The 18,660-nt window shown below is 30.8% G+C and overlaps 2 protein-coding genes across 3 annotated transcripts in view; both read left to right on the forward strand.

Annotated features, from left to right (window-relative positions):
* Positions 1-9,447, forward strand: part of LOC105796367 (uncharacterized) — a 12,560-nt gene extending 3,113 nt beyond the window's left edge. The window contains exons 2-9 of one of the 2 annotated variants that reach the window (XM_052627890.1): positions 355-404; positions 817-1,440; positions 1,957-3,766; positions 3,905-3,939; positions 4,024-4,141; positions 8,575-8,726; positions 9,030-9,141; positions 9,317-9,447. In XM_052627890.1, the coding sequence (XP_052483850.1) occupies positions 355-404; positions 817-1,440; positions 1,957-3,766; positions 3,905-3,939; positions 4,024-4,141; positions 8,575-8,726; positions 9,030-9,107 (2,867 nt within the window). In that variant the 3' untranslated portion in view covers positions 9,108-9,141; positions 9,317-9,447. Of the gene's footprint in view, positions 1-354; positions 405-816; positions 1,441-1,956; positions 3,767-3,904; positions 3,940-4,023; positions 4,142-8,574; positions 8,727-8,824; positions 8,908-9,029; positions 9,142-9,316 lie in introns of those variants that run through there. The other variant, XM_052627891.1, reaches the window with a different exon arrangement.
* The window catches only part of LOC105796370 (uncharacterized), a 27,979-nt gene extending 17,677 nt beyond the window's left edge, over positions 1-10,302 (forward strand). Inside the window, exon 15 of the mRNA XM_052627888.1 lies at positions 9,973-10,302. The gene's annotated coding sequence lies outside the window, so the exon portion shown is untranslated. The remainder of the gene's footprint in view (positions 1-9,972) is intronic.
* Positions 10,303-18,660: the final 8,358 nt, after the last annotated feature.

The raw sequence follows: 18,660 nt of genomic DNA on the forward strand, positions 1-18,660 counted from the left end.
TCTCGATACCTCGTTTTTTACTTTAATTATTTTAATATTTATTCTTAGTACACTATTCACTATTTCAAAAAATTTCCTAACTTCACATTTAACTTATACTTACTAAATTTATAATATTTTCTACTCATTGTCAGATTTAGTGATCTCGAATCACCATTCCGACACCACTGAAAATTCAGGCTATTACAGGCCCGGCCTGGGCAAAATCTCAGGCCCATATTTCGGGTCGGGCCAGGCCCGGGCCTAGGAAGTGGGCTGAAAATTTTTCCCCAGCCCGGCCCATGGACACCTCTAATTTGTCCTTTCTTTATTTGACTAATTATAGCATTTTCATTGAATGGGATATCTTTGTAGGTTTCAATCCAAATCCTCTGCCTCTTCAGCCTCTTCAACCTTTTCTAGAGGTATTACTTTAACATTTATCCCCCCCTTTTTTTTACAATAAAAAGTATATTTTTTATTTAAATTTAATTATAAAAATAAAAATAAAAATAAAAATATTTGAAATATTTTAATTTTAAAATAGTAAAATTAACTATTTTAGGTAGACTAGACTTGACTAAGATGAGCTTTCAATTTTTTGGTTCAATCCAACTTTAACTTATGAATACCTATCTATGTAAGAGAGAATCAAATTTATTTGAATAAGTATAATTATGACATTATGTTTTTAATTTTTTAAATTTAGTCACCTTTCAATTTTAATTATCTTTATCAAATTAAAAGTATAATGTCAAAATTCTTTTCATTTAGAGTGTTATTTCAAATTTTCAAATTTTGTTTGTAATAATTGTTTCTTATTTAATAAATTTACAGGGCTTGATATTGAATCGATTAGCTACACTTGCTGAGATACATGACATATCAAAAGATTTATGTTGTAAATATAAGCTTTCATTGGCTTTAACATGGGCTGCTGAGGTTAACAATATGAATGAAACCATCTCGGATCCTAAGAAGAAACATGCTTTTTCTATCCAAAGTAATTCTTGTTATGTGAAAGATAGTAAATCTTATCGTTTTATGTTTGTTTCTGAATGCCTGATTAGTGGCCTCATTATTGAGAAAGCACTTGAAGCCAGGGACGGCTACCATTTTGAACCATCTGTTACTAAGGTACTTACTAAGGTAGAAGACTTCAGATATTCCATGTTAAAGGATTGTAACATAGATGTTGTTGTTGCCATTTGTCTACAAAATCGTCACACAAGTGATGAAGTTTATATCGTAGAATTTTATTGGCCTCCAACTGAGAGTGAAATATCAAAATTTTTAGCTCTTCGAATCTTCGATGACTTCAAACATATGAAGACAACGTTTATAACAGTAAAAGTTCGAGGCCCCGAAATTAAGTTCCAAGAAGAAGCCATTTCAAGCGTTCCTACATCTTCAAACACAGCAATGCCTTCGAAAATAGCTGAAAATGCGCATATTGAGCAGGTAAATACATTACCTTATATATTCTTATATTATTTCAACACTGAATTAATTATGGGTTAGCATTTATGGTTCTAATGTGATAATAACATTTGCTCTAAGAAGGGATGGTTCATAATTTTGACTCTCTGATTTCTATACATTCTTCATCAAAGGTTGTTGCAGCTCCTTTTAACACACCAGAAGGGCCTTATAACAAAGTCATTATTTATTCTTCCTTGTTAATGTCATAGAGTGTCTAAACATGAAATCTAGTTATTTTTTTTAACCTAATCAGTTCCATAGAAACCCATAAGGAAAAACTTACATCGAGAATCCAGCTTAATAAATTAATTTCACAGTAAATCTAGTTACCTTTTTTACAATATTGGTGGAATATCTTTTCAACATCGTTTTCATATTTTCTTCTTAAATATTGCATATATAATTATATGTAGTATCAAATAAATTTTCCCTTTGGATAAAATATTGAAATCATATAAAGTAATATACATGATTTATTATTCTCATTTTTCATAGATTATTTTCAATGATGGCTCTCAGATTGTGGAAACAAAACGAAACAAACAGAGAAAGTCGTGGTCAAAGGTTTGGGTGGACTTTGATAAGTTTGAAGAACATGGAAAACAAGTAGCCAAATGTAAACACTGCCTCAAGGTGTTTACAGGGTCAAGTAAGAGTGGAACCACACACTTGAATAACCACTCGAAAGTATGTCCTGGTAAGAAAAAACAAAATCAAGAAAGCCAGTTGATACTTCCAGTTGATACCAATGAAAGAAGCTCAACGTTTGATCAAGAAACGAGTCACTTGGATCTTGTGAAAATGGTTATTAGGCATCAGTATCCATTAGATCTGGCTGGTCAAGAAGCCTTCAAGAATTTTGTGAAAGGTTTGCAGCCAATGTATGAATTTCAATCAAGAGATAAATTGTTATCTGACATACATCACATCTATAATGAAGAGAGAGAGAAACTTCAGTTGTATTTTGATAAGCTTGCTTGCAAATTAAATTTGACAGTAAGTTTGTGGAAGAACAATCATGGAAAGACTGCATATTGTTGTTTGATAGCACATTTTATTGATGATGGTTGGGAACTAAAGATAAAGATTCTTGGCTTGAGGAAATTAGAGCATGTATATGACACAAAGGTCGTAGGTGGAATTATTGGGAGCTTTGTTTCGGAGTGGAATATAAGTAAGAAAGTATGTTCCATAACTGTGGATAACTCTTTTCTGAATGATGGTATGGTTCATCAGATAAGAGAAAATTGTGTTAGCGAGCAGGGCTCCCTTTCTACAGCCCATTGGTTCATCAGTTTCACACTTCTTGAGGATGGGTTTCGTGAGATGGATACCATACTTTCAAAGTTATGGAAATCCATTGAATATGTCACTGAAACAACGCATGGAAAACTGAACTTTCAAGAAGCTGTAAATCAAGTGAAGCTACAAGGTGGGAAATCATGGGACGAACTTTCTTTCAAGCTGGAATCAGACTCTGACATACTTGATAGTGCCTTGAGATCAAGAGAAATATTTTGTAAGCTGGAGCAAATTGATGACAATTTTATGCTAAACCTATCAAAGGAGGAATGGGACAAGGTAGTAACTCTACAAAGTTGTTTCAAATGTTTTGATGATATCAAAGGAACTCAATCCCTTACTGCAAATTTGTACTTCCCGAAGCTCTGCAACATGTATGAGGAATTTGGTCAACTAAAAAAGAGCAATCATCCGTTTGTTATATTGATGAAGAGGAAATTTGACAACTATTGGAGCTTATGTAATGTGGCTTTCACTATTGCAGCTGCTCTTGATCCAAGGTTGAAGTTTAGATTCACATGTAATGAGACCTATGATCTTGAAAGTATGATGAAGCTGAAAAGATTTCGTAAAGTTCTCATGGATGTTTACTTTGACTATGCTAATGAAGCCAAAAATCTGAGTGCATCATCTTCGGTCTTGGATGATTCCAATTCTTTAACAGCAGAGACCACAAAAGATTGTATTGTGAGCTATTTCAGTAAATTTGTATCTGCAAGCAATGTTAAAGAGGTGGCTTCACAGAAGTCAGAGCTTGACTGTTACTTAGAAGAGACTTTGCTTCCCTCGGATGCAGACATACTTGGTTGGTGGCGTATTAATTCTCAAAGGTTCCCTACACTTGCAAAGATGGCTCGTGATTTCCTCGCAATCCCAGTATCAGTTTCCTCACCATGTTCGAATGTTAGTGCTATGACCATAAATCCAGCCTACAGTAGCTTAGACCCTGAGAGCATGGAAGCTCTGGTATGCAGTCAAAATTGGTTGGAATCTACAAAAGAAAGTAAGTCTAACTTTGACTTTGTTTAGACCCTTTTGTTTAGCTAGAGTTTATCATTCTATTTTCCTACACTTCAATAGAGGGTCTACTTTTTAAAGTTACATCAACTTTTCACTTATATGAATTCATTTTCTATCACAGATGATGGAGAACATCATGAACCCATGCAAAATATGGTATTAATATCCATTGAATTCTTTTTCCTACATGTCTAAGAATTTCAAAAGATTGAATTACATTAATGCATTTTCATTTCACAGGATAAAAGGAAAAGAAAGATGGAAGAGAATGACACTTCTACTGTAAAAGTTTTCAAAAACCGGACTCATGAAAAAGCTAGTAGTAATGGAGACATTGCTAGTGATTTCAACAAAAATGGTATTTGAACCATACTTGCCATTATTATCTGTTTTGCTACTTAAACTTGGTATCAATTGAACTGTTGAAATGCCGATGGTAGTCTATCTTTTGACAATTGGATGGAGCCACAATGTTCTTCTTGATGCATTGGTGAAAGAGCGTAGATCGTGGATGAAAAACTCGGAGGAAAAATTACATTATTTTCTCTGCTTTAGTTTACTGATTATAAAGAGAGGAATAATCAATTTAAAGGAAACAAATCCTAATTTCCTAAGAATCGATGAATCGAGATTAGTTTCTATTTACAAGGGAACTACTAGTAATAAGGTAAGAATTGATCCTTAATTATAGGATTAAATGATTTCTATCCTTAATTATAGGGATTCTAACACTCCCCTCAAGTGGAGTGTAGATGTTAATCAAACCCGACTTGTCAATAAGTTCTTCAAACATGTTTACTTCAAACTTTTAGTTAACATGTGCGCAACTTGTTGTCTAGTAGGTAGGTAGGTGATGCATACTTCTCCGAGTGTATTTTTATTTTATAAAGTGACGATCTATTTCCACATGTTTGGTCCGATCATGATGCATGGATTATGTGCTATCTTGTGCAGACTTGGTTGTCACAAGACATCTTCATAGGTCCGGTATAAGGCACTTTTAGTTCTCCCATAAGTCTTTGTATCCAAACTCCTTCGCATATACCATGAGATAGTGCTCGATACTCGCCTCTGCCTTGCTGCGTGCTACCACAGTATTTTTTGCTCCTCCACGTCACGAGATTACCCCAAACATAACTACAATAGCCGCTTGTAGGCGTCTATCATTAATGTAACACCCCGATGCGCATCGATGTAGACTTCACGCTTCGGTTGATAGTCTTCTTGAAGTCTGAGGCCTTTCTGGGAGTTCCTTTTAGATATCTTAGTATTCTATATGCGACTTCGGTACTTCTCCCTGAGCATGCATATATTGACTAATAACACTCACACTGAAAGCTATGTCTGGATGAGTGTGAGATAGGTAGATGAGCCTTCCTACTAGACGTTGATATCTCCCCCATCGATTTCTTTTCCATCCTCATTAGTTCCCAATTTAAGGTTAAACTCCATAGGAGTTTATTTGTTTCTTGCCTATCAAACCGACTTAAACGAAGAGATCAAGAACATATTTCCTTTGGGAAATGAAGATACCTTTTTTCGACCTTGCTACCTCCATACCAAGAAAATATTTAAGATTCCCCAAGTCTTTAAGTTCAAACTCTGTACCAAGAAATTCTTTCAATCTCAAAATTTCGATCTCGAGTCATTTCCTGTTAATATTATATCGTCGACATAAACGATAAGGATGCAGCATTTACCCTCTTTCGAGTGCTTGTAGAACATGGTGTGGTCTGTCAGTCCTTGAATGTAAATTCTGCTAGTCATAGCTTTTGCAAATCGGCTGAACCACGCTCGTGGAGATTATTTCAGCCCATACAAGGACTTCTTCAACTTACACACTTGGTCCTTGTTTTCTTCAAACCTGGGTGGGAAATCCATGTACACCTCCTCATTTAATTCCTCGTTAAGAAAAGCATTTTTTACATCCAATTGAGTCAAGTGCCAATCAAGGTTGGCAGAAAGAGATAGCAGGACACGGTGTTTAGCTTGGCAACCGGTGCAAACGTCTCGTTGTAGTCGAGACCATAAGTTTGGGTGAATCCCTTAGCCACAAGTCGAGCTTTGTATCGATCAATACGGCCATCGGGTTTAATTTTCGTAGTGAAAATCCATTTGCACCCTACGATTTTTTCCTTTAGGTAGATCCGAGACTTTCCATGTTTTATTTTTTTGAGGGCCTTCATTTCTTCCATCACGGCTTGTCTCCACTCAGCTGATTCAAGAGCCTCTTCTATATTTTTTGGAGTTTTTATAGAATCAACATTAGTTACAAAAGCTTTGTAAGACTTAGATAAATTTCCATATGATACAAACCAAGAAATAGAATGTTGAGTGCAGCTCCTTGTACCCTTTTGAACTGCAATTGGAAGATAGATAGATGGTGATGGAGGTGGGACTTCTGTTTCAGAACAGTCCTCGGTTGGAGATGTAATTGGCACTGCTGTATCAGTTTCAGGAGAACGATTCCGTCGGGAGTAAACCTGTATTTGATGTTTTCCTTGATTAGGTGGCTATTGTACTTCGGTGGAGGTATTGTTATTGGGAAGGACGGTGTTAAATTCTTGCTGCACAGGGGAAACAACAACTAAATCTGAGATAGGTTTGTTTGTGATAGTAGTAGTAGGATCATGAGGTATAATGAGGAGAGTATTAAGGGTCTCATCTTCATTAAAAATCTCCCCTTTAAGATGAGATGCTGCAAAGTATGGTTCATTTTCAAATAAGGTAACATCCCGAGAGACAAACATTCGGCGCAATATTGGTGAGTAACACTTATAGCCTTTTTGTGTAGGGAATATCCAATAAAGATGCAGGTGTGGGCTCAAGGATCAAGTTTGGATTGATTTGGTTGATGGTTATGGATAAAAGCTTTACAGTCGAATATTTTGGCTGGATGATTAGGAACATGGAATAGAGAGAAGGCCTTTAAAAGAGTATTTAGAGGTGTTTAGAAATTGAGGATCTTTGATGGCATTCGATCAGCGAGGACAGCTTCTCCCACAAGTATTTTGGAACATTCATAGTGAACATTATGGCTCGAGCCACATCAAATAGATGACGATTTTTTCTTTCAGAGATCCCGTTTTGTTGAGGAGTGTCAGGACAAGAGCTTTGGTGTATAATGCCTTGGTCAGAAAGGTATGGACTTAAGACAGAGTTGAAGTATTCTCTCCCATTGTCAGTACAGAGGGTATGTATGGTAGAGTTGAATTGGGTTCGAACCATTGAGTGAAAATTTTGGAATACTTTGGGTGTTTCGGATTTTTCTTTGAGTAGATAGACCCAACACACCCTAGTATGATCATTAACGAATGTTATAAACCATCTAGCCCCTGTAATATTTTTCACTCGGCTGGCTCCCCATAGGTCACTATGGATTAATGAAAAAGATTGGGACTGACTATGTGGTTTTAATGGGTATGGCACACGGGTATGTTTAGATAATTGGCAAATTTCACACTTCAAGGAATTAATACTTTTATTTCGAAATAACAGTGGAAGATGGTTTTTCAAATACACAAAGTTTAGATGTCCTAACCTATGGTGCCATAACATAATAATGTCCTCTTTTGAAGTGGATAAAGCCAATCCCCCTTGTGTACTGTTTTTATTCCAAATATATAGTCCATCATCAACTTTAGCACTGCCAATCATCCTCCCCGATTTCTGTTCCTGTATCACACAACCAATTGCAGAAAATTCAACAAGAACTTTTTCATCCTTAGTAAGTTTACTAATTGAAAGTAAATTACAGGACAAGTTTGGGACATGTAGGACTTTATCGAGAGAAAAACTCTCTGTCATTTGTACTTCTCCTATTCCAGCCACATGTGAGTAAGAACAGCCAGCTATGTGAATTCGGGATTTGTTATGACAAGGAGTGTAGGTGTGAAACAACATGGAGTCACATGTCATGTGATCGGAGGCACCCGAATCGAGTATCCAAGGAGATTGATTATTAGATTCAAAAGCAATGTTGAGGGCAGTACCTTGAGTGGCTAGAGATCCATGAGTAGTGGGAGTACCAAGTATCTTATGGAGAGTCTCAAGCTGTGTTTTGGTTAAGCAAACATCAAGAACATCATCAACAGTAGTGGAGGATATCATGGGAGTCTTATTATCCTTCTGTTTTCTTTCAGGATAGCCATAGAGTTTGAAGCATTTTTCTTTTGTATGACCAACACGATTGCAGTGACTACACCATGGTCTTATTATAAGGGATGAATTAATTTCATCTTGAGTGATTCCCTGATTGATATTCTGAGTTATTTGTGATGTCTCAGTTTCAGAGAAATTTTCATTGATATCACAGATTGGAGGACTAAACCGAAGGAATTTTTAGGAAGGGAAATTAGAGAAAAAATTAGGATCGAATGAATCTTAAAGCTCTGATACCATGAAAAAACTCAGAAGAAAAATTCTGTTATTTTTCTACCGCTTTAGTTTACAGATTATAAAGAGAGGAATAATCATTTTAAAGGAAACAAATCCTAATTTCCTAAGAATCAGTAACTGAGATTAGTTTCTATTTACAAGGGAACTACTGGTAATAAGGTAAGATTTCGATCCTTAATTATAAGGATTCCAACAGATTTCTATCCTTAATTATAGGGATTCCAACAATAGAAGCTTCGATTTGCAATCGAGATAGGTTGGAATCGTCAATAGGAAGTAAGTTCTTATAGAGAAACTAGTAGTGGAGACATATCCAAAACTACTTAAACAATGGTTTCCTTTTAACATTTGGCAATGGCTCACTCCATTGTTAAGCAAAATTTCTTGATACAGAAACTAATCATGGAAGAAACATTGCTGCCGCAATTGAAATTCCAAATGATGAACCATCATTCAACAGTAATCAATCGGATCAATTTCAAAGCTCATCTTCCGAGTCTGATGATGAGACAACGTTGAGGGAGCAAGGGTCATGGTATAAAGAGGTTCATACTTTATTTCAATTTTTTATATACATTCCTTTACTTTTTATGCATATATTAGTGTTCTTACATTATGAATTCTAATTCATTGTTCTTATAAGGATGTTCGGACATATTTAGTCTCAAGCTTTACAAACAAGGAGAAAAAACGATTAAATAGATGGAAAAGGAGTGAGTTGAGCGGGTATGCTGCTAGTTTTTATTAGTTAATATCGGAATACGACGTGATCATTATAATCTACCTATATATATTAGAGTTTATGTTTCACAGAAAATCTAACTATAAACTAAAATTTACTTTCACAGAAAGAAAATTGGACGAGACAAGGAATTTCAATTAATGGGCGAGAACCTAACACCTTTACTCGTGGCGCCTCATTGTGATGAATCACTAATAGAGTACTATATCGATGATTCGGTAATTACTTATTACATTATTGAGCCATAAATTAGTTTTTTAATTCGTATATTGTTATCATTTTTATACTTATAACTAGTGTTATGTTTTACTCATCTTCAAAGTGAATAGTTCTACATTTTAATATTTTGATTGAAGATATACTAATGATATTAATGATTAATATTACATGCGTGTCGTTAATACTTATTTTAAATTGCTTAAGAAGAGATCCGACAAATTTCCAAATGTATACATCAAACATTATTCGTTTGATTCTCTAATAAATGTAAGAATTTTTATCCCGCCAAAAATTATTGGTATTTTATATGAAATTATGTAAAGGAGTACCATTTAACTTGTATATTTTGCAATCACCGGACTTGCTTAATAGAAGGATCCAAATCGAAGATGAAGTATTAGCATGGTTTAAAGATGAAAAGTTAAGAGGGTCCATAAAGTAAGCTCAAACTTGTGATGTAATTTGGATTTAAATAGTTGATCATATCTAATTGTAATTCTTGTTTTGTAGTTGTTTCTACCAATGTGTTTATCAGCACATTGGGTTCTTTCTAATGTAGATACCAAAGAGAAGAAGATTTCATGGTTAGATCCGATACCATCTTCTCGGATAATGTCTAATAGTGTCGAAAAACAAAAATATTCCATGGTTCACACTCATCTCTCGCCACAATTTGGTTATAACGATGCGAGAGAAATGGCCATTTGAAGTGCGTCTTGATATTCCAAAGCAAGAAAAGTAAGATTTCATCTTTCAAAACTTACAAGTTTTCTATATTTTATTTACTTATTATCTTACATTTTTTTTCATTTCTTTTACTACAACTAAAGCTCGATTGATTGCGGAGTATTCGTGATGAAATATGGTGATTGCCTAATGCATGGTGATTTCTTCCCTTTTACACAAAAAGATATGATTCATTTCCGACGTCGTATCTTTCTTGATATATACCGTGGAAGGTTACATGGTAAAAGATAGACAATTTTGCCACTTGTTTTGGAGCTGAAATTCAATGGATGTGTTTTTTTCTTTTAATGTCTTTTTATTGTTAATTTTGTGAAATCTAACCCTTTTATGCACATATAGTGTTTTCGTCCTTAGATTTATACTTATTTTCCATCGCAATTGAAATAATGTTGAGCTTTTCGCACTTTAATTTAGCTCAAGCTTAAACAATTGACTCCATTTTGGATGTTGAGTTTTTCTCTTTCTCCTTTCACTATTCATGTTTCAGAGGCTAAATTTGTTATTAAATCAATAAAAACAGGCCCATATTAATTCTCTCATTAAATATTTAATTGTGGGTCACTAAAATTTTAAATTTTAAAAATATTGGTGATGAAATTGAAAGTTTTTGAAGTTAGTTGATCAAAATAAAGCCCACCTTAAAGTTAATTGTGACTAATATTTTAGTCATTATTTACGTTAAAAGAAAGCAACTTAACTCTTTCTAAAAGGTTAATAATCAAAATTAGTTTTAAAAATAAAAGTCAAATTGACAAAAGATATAAAATTTAAAAGCTAAATTTATCATTATGCCATTTGAAAATTTGAAAAACACTAAATTAAGATACAAGACTAAATCCATAACTTTCATAAACTACAAAGATCAATAGCAGAATTTAACTGTAAGAAAGCTTATCAATAATACGTATAAAGGTAAAAGTTTTCAGGTCGTATTAGTGGATTGCATTTCTACTCTTAAAAAATGGCATGGGTGACAAAATAACCAAACAGTAACACGTGATGTGCCACGTCTACCTCATGCTAACATACAATGACAAGCTTTTAATAGTAAAAATGAATGAAATTTTTAATAGAATGATTAATTTATTCTTTGATCTAACGTATAGGGACTAATTTGTCCATTTTCTGAATAAAGAGGACAAAATACAATCTAAATCATGATACAAGAGCTCCACGATACTTTTACCTCTCACATGCTTATAACTAAGATTCATTTAAGATAAAGGATTCCACTCAACATCTTCATGTTGAAAATAAGTTGCAGTCCCTTCCTTTATGTACCTACCGCCTGTTTAAAAGCTAAATTTATCATTATGCCATTTGAAAATTTGAAAACACTAAATTAAGATACAAGACTAAATCCATAACTTTCATAAACTACAAAGATCAATAGCGAATTTAAGCGTAAGAAAGCTTATCAATAATACGTATAAAGGTAAAAGTTTTGGTCGTATTAGTGGATTGCATTTCTACTCTTAAAAATGGCATGGGTGACAAAATAACCAAACAGTAACACGTGATGTGCCACGTCTACCTCATGCTAACATACAATGACAAGCTTTTAATAGTAAAAATGAATGAAATTTTAATAGAATGATTAATTTATTCTTTGATCTAACGTATAGGGACTAATTTGTCCATTTTACGAATAAAGAGGACAAAATACAATCTAAATCATGATACAAGAGCTCCACGATACTTTTACCTCTCACATGCTTATAACTAAGATTCATTTAAGATAAAGATTCCACTCAACATCTTCATGTTGAAAATAAGTTCTGATCCCTTCCTTTATGTACCGGTACTACATTCCTCGTTATAACCTTAAAGATATTCTTCTTGCTTTGTACAGAAGAGTGCATTCATCCATTATGACCCCAAAGAACACTGAATTACTTCAAACATCAATTTATACACTACTTTTCACTTTGAAGAATATTGAGGTAAGATTATATTTACCTACTACTAACATTCCTCTATTAGGAAGAAGAAAAATCCATTGTTTTATTTGCAGCTTTATCACTCTTCATTCACCATTGCAGAATATAAGCTCTGATATACTCGGCTTCACAAGTGATGAATCAACTAAAAGGAATCTCAAATCACTTATCAAGTCTCTTTGCAGGATGTTTTGAAGACAAATGAAAAAAGCATACGAAATTCGACCCACCGTTCTATACACCTAACTGGATTGTCTACGACATTATTATAGCAATAGAAATTCAACTTGGTACTTTTTTTTGGTACCTAACTAATATTATTAAAATACGTTGATATGATGCTAACAACCAATAGCATAATGACACCTGGTAATCTCATATTTTAACATATGATAAAAAATTTAGACATCAAGTATATATAAATTACTAAATTCAAGTACCTCCATATATAATAATAATAATAACAATAACAATAACAATAGAAGTGTGAAAGATCCATGGCAAGAAGTTTGTGTTTAGCTATGCTCAATTTGTTCTAATTTTTATGACATTCATGCCTTTAGCATCCTCAATACATATGTTCAATTATTCGGATTATAAATAGAAAAGATGAAAAACTCGAATTTCACTGACATTTATTTTCCATTTTTTATTTTGTTTTGCAGCCGACATTTGTAGTTAATGTATGTGTTGATGGTTTAGAACACTATGAGACCCTACACAGCACAAGTAGTTGGATGTAAGTGTCACCATCCTACCATTTATAAAATCTCAAGGCTCTTTATTTTCTTCTTTTATTATTATTATTATTAAATTTTAAAAGTATAAGATAATAATAATAATTTCGATGAACATTTATTGGGTCAAGCAGAGAAAAAGCTTGATGTTTTTTAAATAAGGTCTCGAGTTTGAATCTTATAGATAAAAACAATAAAGTTAGAAGAAATTTTTTTCCTCTAACGTAGCTTGAGTTTGAATATAATTAGAGCTCAATGTAAATATTAAAGTGCCAAACAATAATAATAAAGAAGTATATTTCATGCTAGTTTGATCCTGTAATTAAGTTGGATTGGGTCAAATTTCAATTTTTATTTTATTTTTTAGGTCTAACTAAACTAAATTGATTGGTTGAACCAATTCAATTGAAAATTAGTAGATTAGATAGCTCAATTTGAATTGAAAAATGTCAAATTACATATAATTTTATAAAATAATAAGCATGACATTTTTCCCCTTCAATATTAATATGATAAAAAAAAAGCAAAATAAAATAATTTTATTTAAATTTAATTATTAAAAATATTTTTTTAAAGAAGGAATAAAAAGTTAATAAATTAATAAGGGACCCATTGAGAAGTGTACATAAAGATGTACAGCATGGATGCACATCGTGAGGTACTGAAACTGAAGTTTGACAGCAACATCTGAGCTAAAAAGATGCATTACACTGACTTGCTACCATTGATCCATTCATTCGTTTACTTCAACGCTTCAACTCGTAAAACGCCTATGTTACATTTCACGTTAGTGTAAAAATAATGCTTCCAAGTCATAGTTTTAGAATCAGATCATTACTTGAATAGGTTAAATTGTCAGTTCATTTGATATGTTTGGATTTTCGGTTCATTATCATTTTTTAGATTGATATTTTGGCCAGTTTCTAGTTCAACTGTCTGGTTCAGTCCGGTCTGATTGAAATATCATTGGGTGTAAATGAAACACTAGTACTCATAAGTTAATTCCGAAAAAAAATTCAAACTAGATTCAATAATTATTAAGCCAAATTCAAGCTTAATCTACTTTACTCAAACTGCTTGCAAACCTTACCGAGCTTTTCCCTTTTTTTATATTGTTAAATTATATTATTGCCCTTAATATATATTATTAAGCCTAAGCTTATTTATCAAGCTAGAATTCGAGTTTAAATACAAAAAATTGATAAATAAGCTTAACTGAGCTTCAGCATACGTAGCTCAGTTATATCTTGAGCCAAGCTCAAGCTTAAAAATAAATGTTTGATCAAGCTCGAGTAAAATACCGAGCTCCGAATTTTGAGTCAAACCTGAACTTGACATTATTTGGGCTTAGCTCGGCTTGACTACACCCCTAATAGAAAGTATATATATACAATTTTAGATTATTGCAAATCAATTTAAGACATTGTTGAATGGTATACATAAGGTAGTCTATATCGTACTAGTAAAGCTATTGTTTTTGTTACGCTACTGATGCATACCAATATCAGCGTGTTTTGGTGTACCATTTTGAGTTTATTAATATTTTTAAAATATTTTTCATATATAAGTGGATTAATGCCTTGCATGCTCCTAGCTACGTTCCTAGATTTCGAGAACATTGAGATTTCAAGTTCGGTTCCCACCTTAGGTAAAGTATTCATAGATTCTCAGTTATATTTATTTTAGTTTAAATCTTATCATGCGCGCTTTATATAAATATATTCCGTTTATTTTAGTTTAAATCTCGCAATGTAAACTATTAACGGATATATTCAATTATTAACTTCATCGTACTTTACAATTAGACCCAACACATCATTAATATTTAGAATTGTAATTTGACTTTTAATCATACTTATAATATCTTAAAAATAAAAAAATATTAATTTAAAAATCTAAAGTCAACTAGTATAATATTTATAATTATAAACTTGAGTAAAGTTCAATTATTGATAACTTAACCCATTCTTTTATTGAATTGGTTGAAACTAATATTATATATAATAAATAAAAATATTCTAACAAAATCCTTTTATAAATAATTTAAATTAAAAATAGGGTAAAAATCTTTTGAGTATGAAATGCTTTAATACTTTAATTAATTATTAATTAATATGTTAACAAACATTATTGAATCTTTTGGTTGAAGATTGCTTATTAAATGATGATTGGTGTGGACATGACCAAATATTTGCTGCTTTATCTTTATTAACTTTAAGGCAATAAATACTAATTACTACTCTTTAGTATATTTATTATTTGGGTTTTTTAAGGAAAAATAATTAAATGCTTTGTTCTTTTTTGTTTTATTATTATCGACCCGTTACCCAATTACTCTACTGGGTTCTGATCCAGATTTTATGCGGTTCGTATTTTGGAATTGTAAGTGAGGCATTCGCGCTATTTTATGAGACCACACGATGTAGGTTTGCATCATTATGGATGCGAACTCACATCTAGAAAACACGTGTGAACTCTAAAGTAAAGTATATGTTGGTATGTATAGAAACCTACCTATGATATCATATCTTATAAATACACAGTTTAACCCATTTGAAGAGGACAAACTCTAAAATACTCAACAATTTCATAATTTTGAAAGAATTTTTAATAAAAATTAATTAGTTAAATAATCAATAATCCTTGTGTCGGCCATAAGGTTAAGAAGATTTTAGTGCTCTTTTGAGAGTGAAATCTAATTGGTGAATATATGAAAATAAAATGATGTTCAATCTCAATCATTATCTAACTTTTAAAATATCTTTTTTACATTAATTAATATGACATTTAAAAATAAAATTAATGGATTATTTTAAAATAGACGAAAGTAGTATATTAAATGTAAAAGAAATACATAAATTAGTAACTAATTTGATAAATTTTGAGATTTATTAAAATAAGAATTTATTATTTTATTAAAACACGGTTAATATTCTCTTAAATGCCATCTTAATTTTCTAATAATTTATATTAAACATTAATTAATATAATTTTTCTCAATTTTTCTTTTTAATTGAAATATTCTTACAAAAAAGGGATTAAAATAAAACAATTAAAACCCATTAATTATTAATAGAAAGTACTTGGGATTCTCTTTCATTATCTAAATTAAAATGCTTAGGTAAACAACCCTTTTTTAATAAAATATAAATAAATTAATACCATTTTAAAACTAACGAATCCGATGTTTTTTCAATCCAAAAGATTCCCCAAAAAAGTAGGTGTTTTTCATTATTTATACTTAATTATATCAAAACATGAATCAAGAATTTGGTCAAATTATTGATTGTTAATTCAATCAATTAAATTGTTGATTCAATAATAATTTAATAAAAATAAGAATATCAATTAGAATGGGTAAAAGTATTATTGATGCCCCATATTAAGAATCGGTTTACATTCTTTTCTTTCTATTAAAAATTAAATTAGTCCTTCTATTAAAAATCTCATTCATTTTTATTATTGAAAACGAGTCCCTATATGCCAGCATAAAGTACATATGACACATCATGTGTCACGGTCAAAAAGGATGAAATTTTTAATAAAAATGACCAAATTGCTCTTTGATCTAACATCTATAGACTAATTTATCCGTTTTTAGTAGATGGGGTAAAATACAATTTGACTCCTAGTATCGTGGCCATGATACAAACTAATACAAACTAATACGCATTGATACAAGTCGGCACTGATCAAAGTAGGCTAAAATGCATTGAAATTTTAATTGAACAATACTTAGACTATTGGTAATGGTTTAGGACTAGAACGATGCATATTGACTATCAAGCTCGTATCAATATCATATCAATTAAGAATACATGTCAACTTTTAATTTCATTTTTTAAATTAAAAAAAATCTACTACTAGCGTAACAAAGAACTATTTTTATATTATTAATGTATAAAATTATATTTATTATATAATTTATGCATATAATATTGATGTACTATTTTCTTGTTTTTACTTGACAATGTCAAAAGGAAAAATTGTTTTTCTTTTTAATTATTGACTTGAGAATGTTAAAAAAAAGTCTATGAAAGATGCTTCTGCAGCTAACTTTTATTTTTTTATTTTAAGTTGACTTGAGAATATATTTCATGTCACTTTATTCTTCAACAATTTATCTTGTTTATTAATTATTGCTTTTCCACCAATACTGCATAAATTTGGCTGCTCTCTATTGCTTAAAACTTTGGTCATTATCAAATAGTAAATATTAATATTTTATTTTAATATATTACAATTAAATTTAAATAATAATTTGCTTATTAAATAATAACCTAAATACAATTAACAAAAATTTAAAACTAAAATAAAAACACACATATTACTGTCATAGTTGTTTAAAATTAATAAGATAATAAGTATATATTTTATATAAATATTTTATTATTTAAATTAAATCAGTCAAAATGTATACTTTTTTTTATTCAAATTTAGTTCAAATCGAGCCGAACCGACCAAGTTAGATGAGCTGTTGAACTCATGAGCATGTTCATATATATAAGTATATGTATATTTTAGGAAATTATTAGTATAATCATAATTGTAATTATAAATAATATATTCGAATAATTATAATTAGAATCAATCATTACAAAAGTACGATACAACAAATAACTAAACCAATATCAAAATAAATTTGAATGGGATTCGTACATGATAAGACTTAAACCATAATAAATTTAAAGAAAATGCGCGCATAGTTTACATTGAATTGGTAATCAAACTGATCAGACATTGGTTCGTCAATCTAATTGATTCGTCTGGTCCAACCACTTCGTTTGATTCAATTAAGTAAATTATTAAAAAATTATAAAAAAATTAAATACAAATCTGGTTTAATAGATTTATACTAATTTTCAAATTAACTAATCTAATACCCTTCTCTAGACTGATACTTCAACCGATTTCTAGTTCAACTAATGGTCCATCCAGTTCAAACAACCATACATAAAACTGGAATCTAAGTTTTCAAAAATCTCAAAAACTAAACCCTACTATAAATCGAAAAACATGTTTAAATGGGCAATGCAATCGATATAATTCATTTCTAAACAATTGTATTTATATTATGGGTAATTATTTGATACACCAATTATGAAGTTTTTTAGTTTTACAAGCGGATTCAAGATATGACAAGTATTGCATTTATTTATATGTTTATTCTTTTACTATACACTACAATTGACTTATTATACCATTAATTCACTTGTGAAATTTAATGAACTCTGGTAGGAGATAATTTTCCTTACAATACTTTTCTTTTTGTTGAAATACACTCCAATTTCTTGCACCATTTATATATTTTAAATTTATTTTTAAATATAAATTTAACTGTTAATATTATTAGAATTATATTATTAAATTTATCCACGTCACATTTTAAAATAAAATTATTTATGCCTATTATTAAAAAATTATTCAAGACCCATATCCTACTTTTGATTCATGATATTTGATAGTCCATTTTCCATTAAACAAATGTGAAACACATTGAAAGACCAAAAGAAACTTTTTTTTATAAAATCAAAAGCGTAAAAATTCGAAATTTATTTTATTTAATTAATGTATTTTTAAAAATATATGATATTAGATTTTAATAATTATATTAGGTCTGGAATAAATTCGAAGTTGAAATTTATAAAGACAAATTCTCGCAGCTATGCTTTATTTTCATTCATAAAGCTCAAACCCAAAATTTATTTTGAAATATCAAACTTTTTATTACTCGATGTAACAAGCATCTGATTTTTAAAAAAAAGCTACATTTCACATATTTGAGCTCGGATTATGTAAAGATAATAAAAATATAATATTACCAATAAGTGTTGGGTATAGTGATAAGCAAGGTTTTTAGAATTGAGCCAGTAATCGAACTGATCAAACCATCAATTTTCGGTTTGATCGATTTATCCAATTTAATTGAATAAATTATTTAAAAATAGAAAAAAAATCAATTCAATCGATCTAACATCTTATTTCAAACTAGTACCTTAGTTGGTCTAATTTCAAAGAGAGAACATAGGTTTGAACCTTAAAACCGACATTATTGAACCAATAACTATAAATCTCAAATATAAACGATAAAATG

The sequence above is a fragment of the Gossypium raimondii genome, chromosome 3 (assembly GCF_025698545.1).
Source record: "Gossypium raimondii isolate GPD5lz chromosome 3, ASM2569854v1, whole genome shotgun sequence".
In the NCBI taxonomy this organism is placed as follows: domain Eukaryota; kingdom Viridiplantae; phylum Streptophyta; class Magnoliopsida; order Malvales; family Malvaceae; genus Gossypium; species Gossypium raimondii.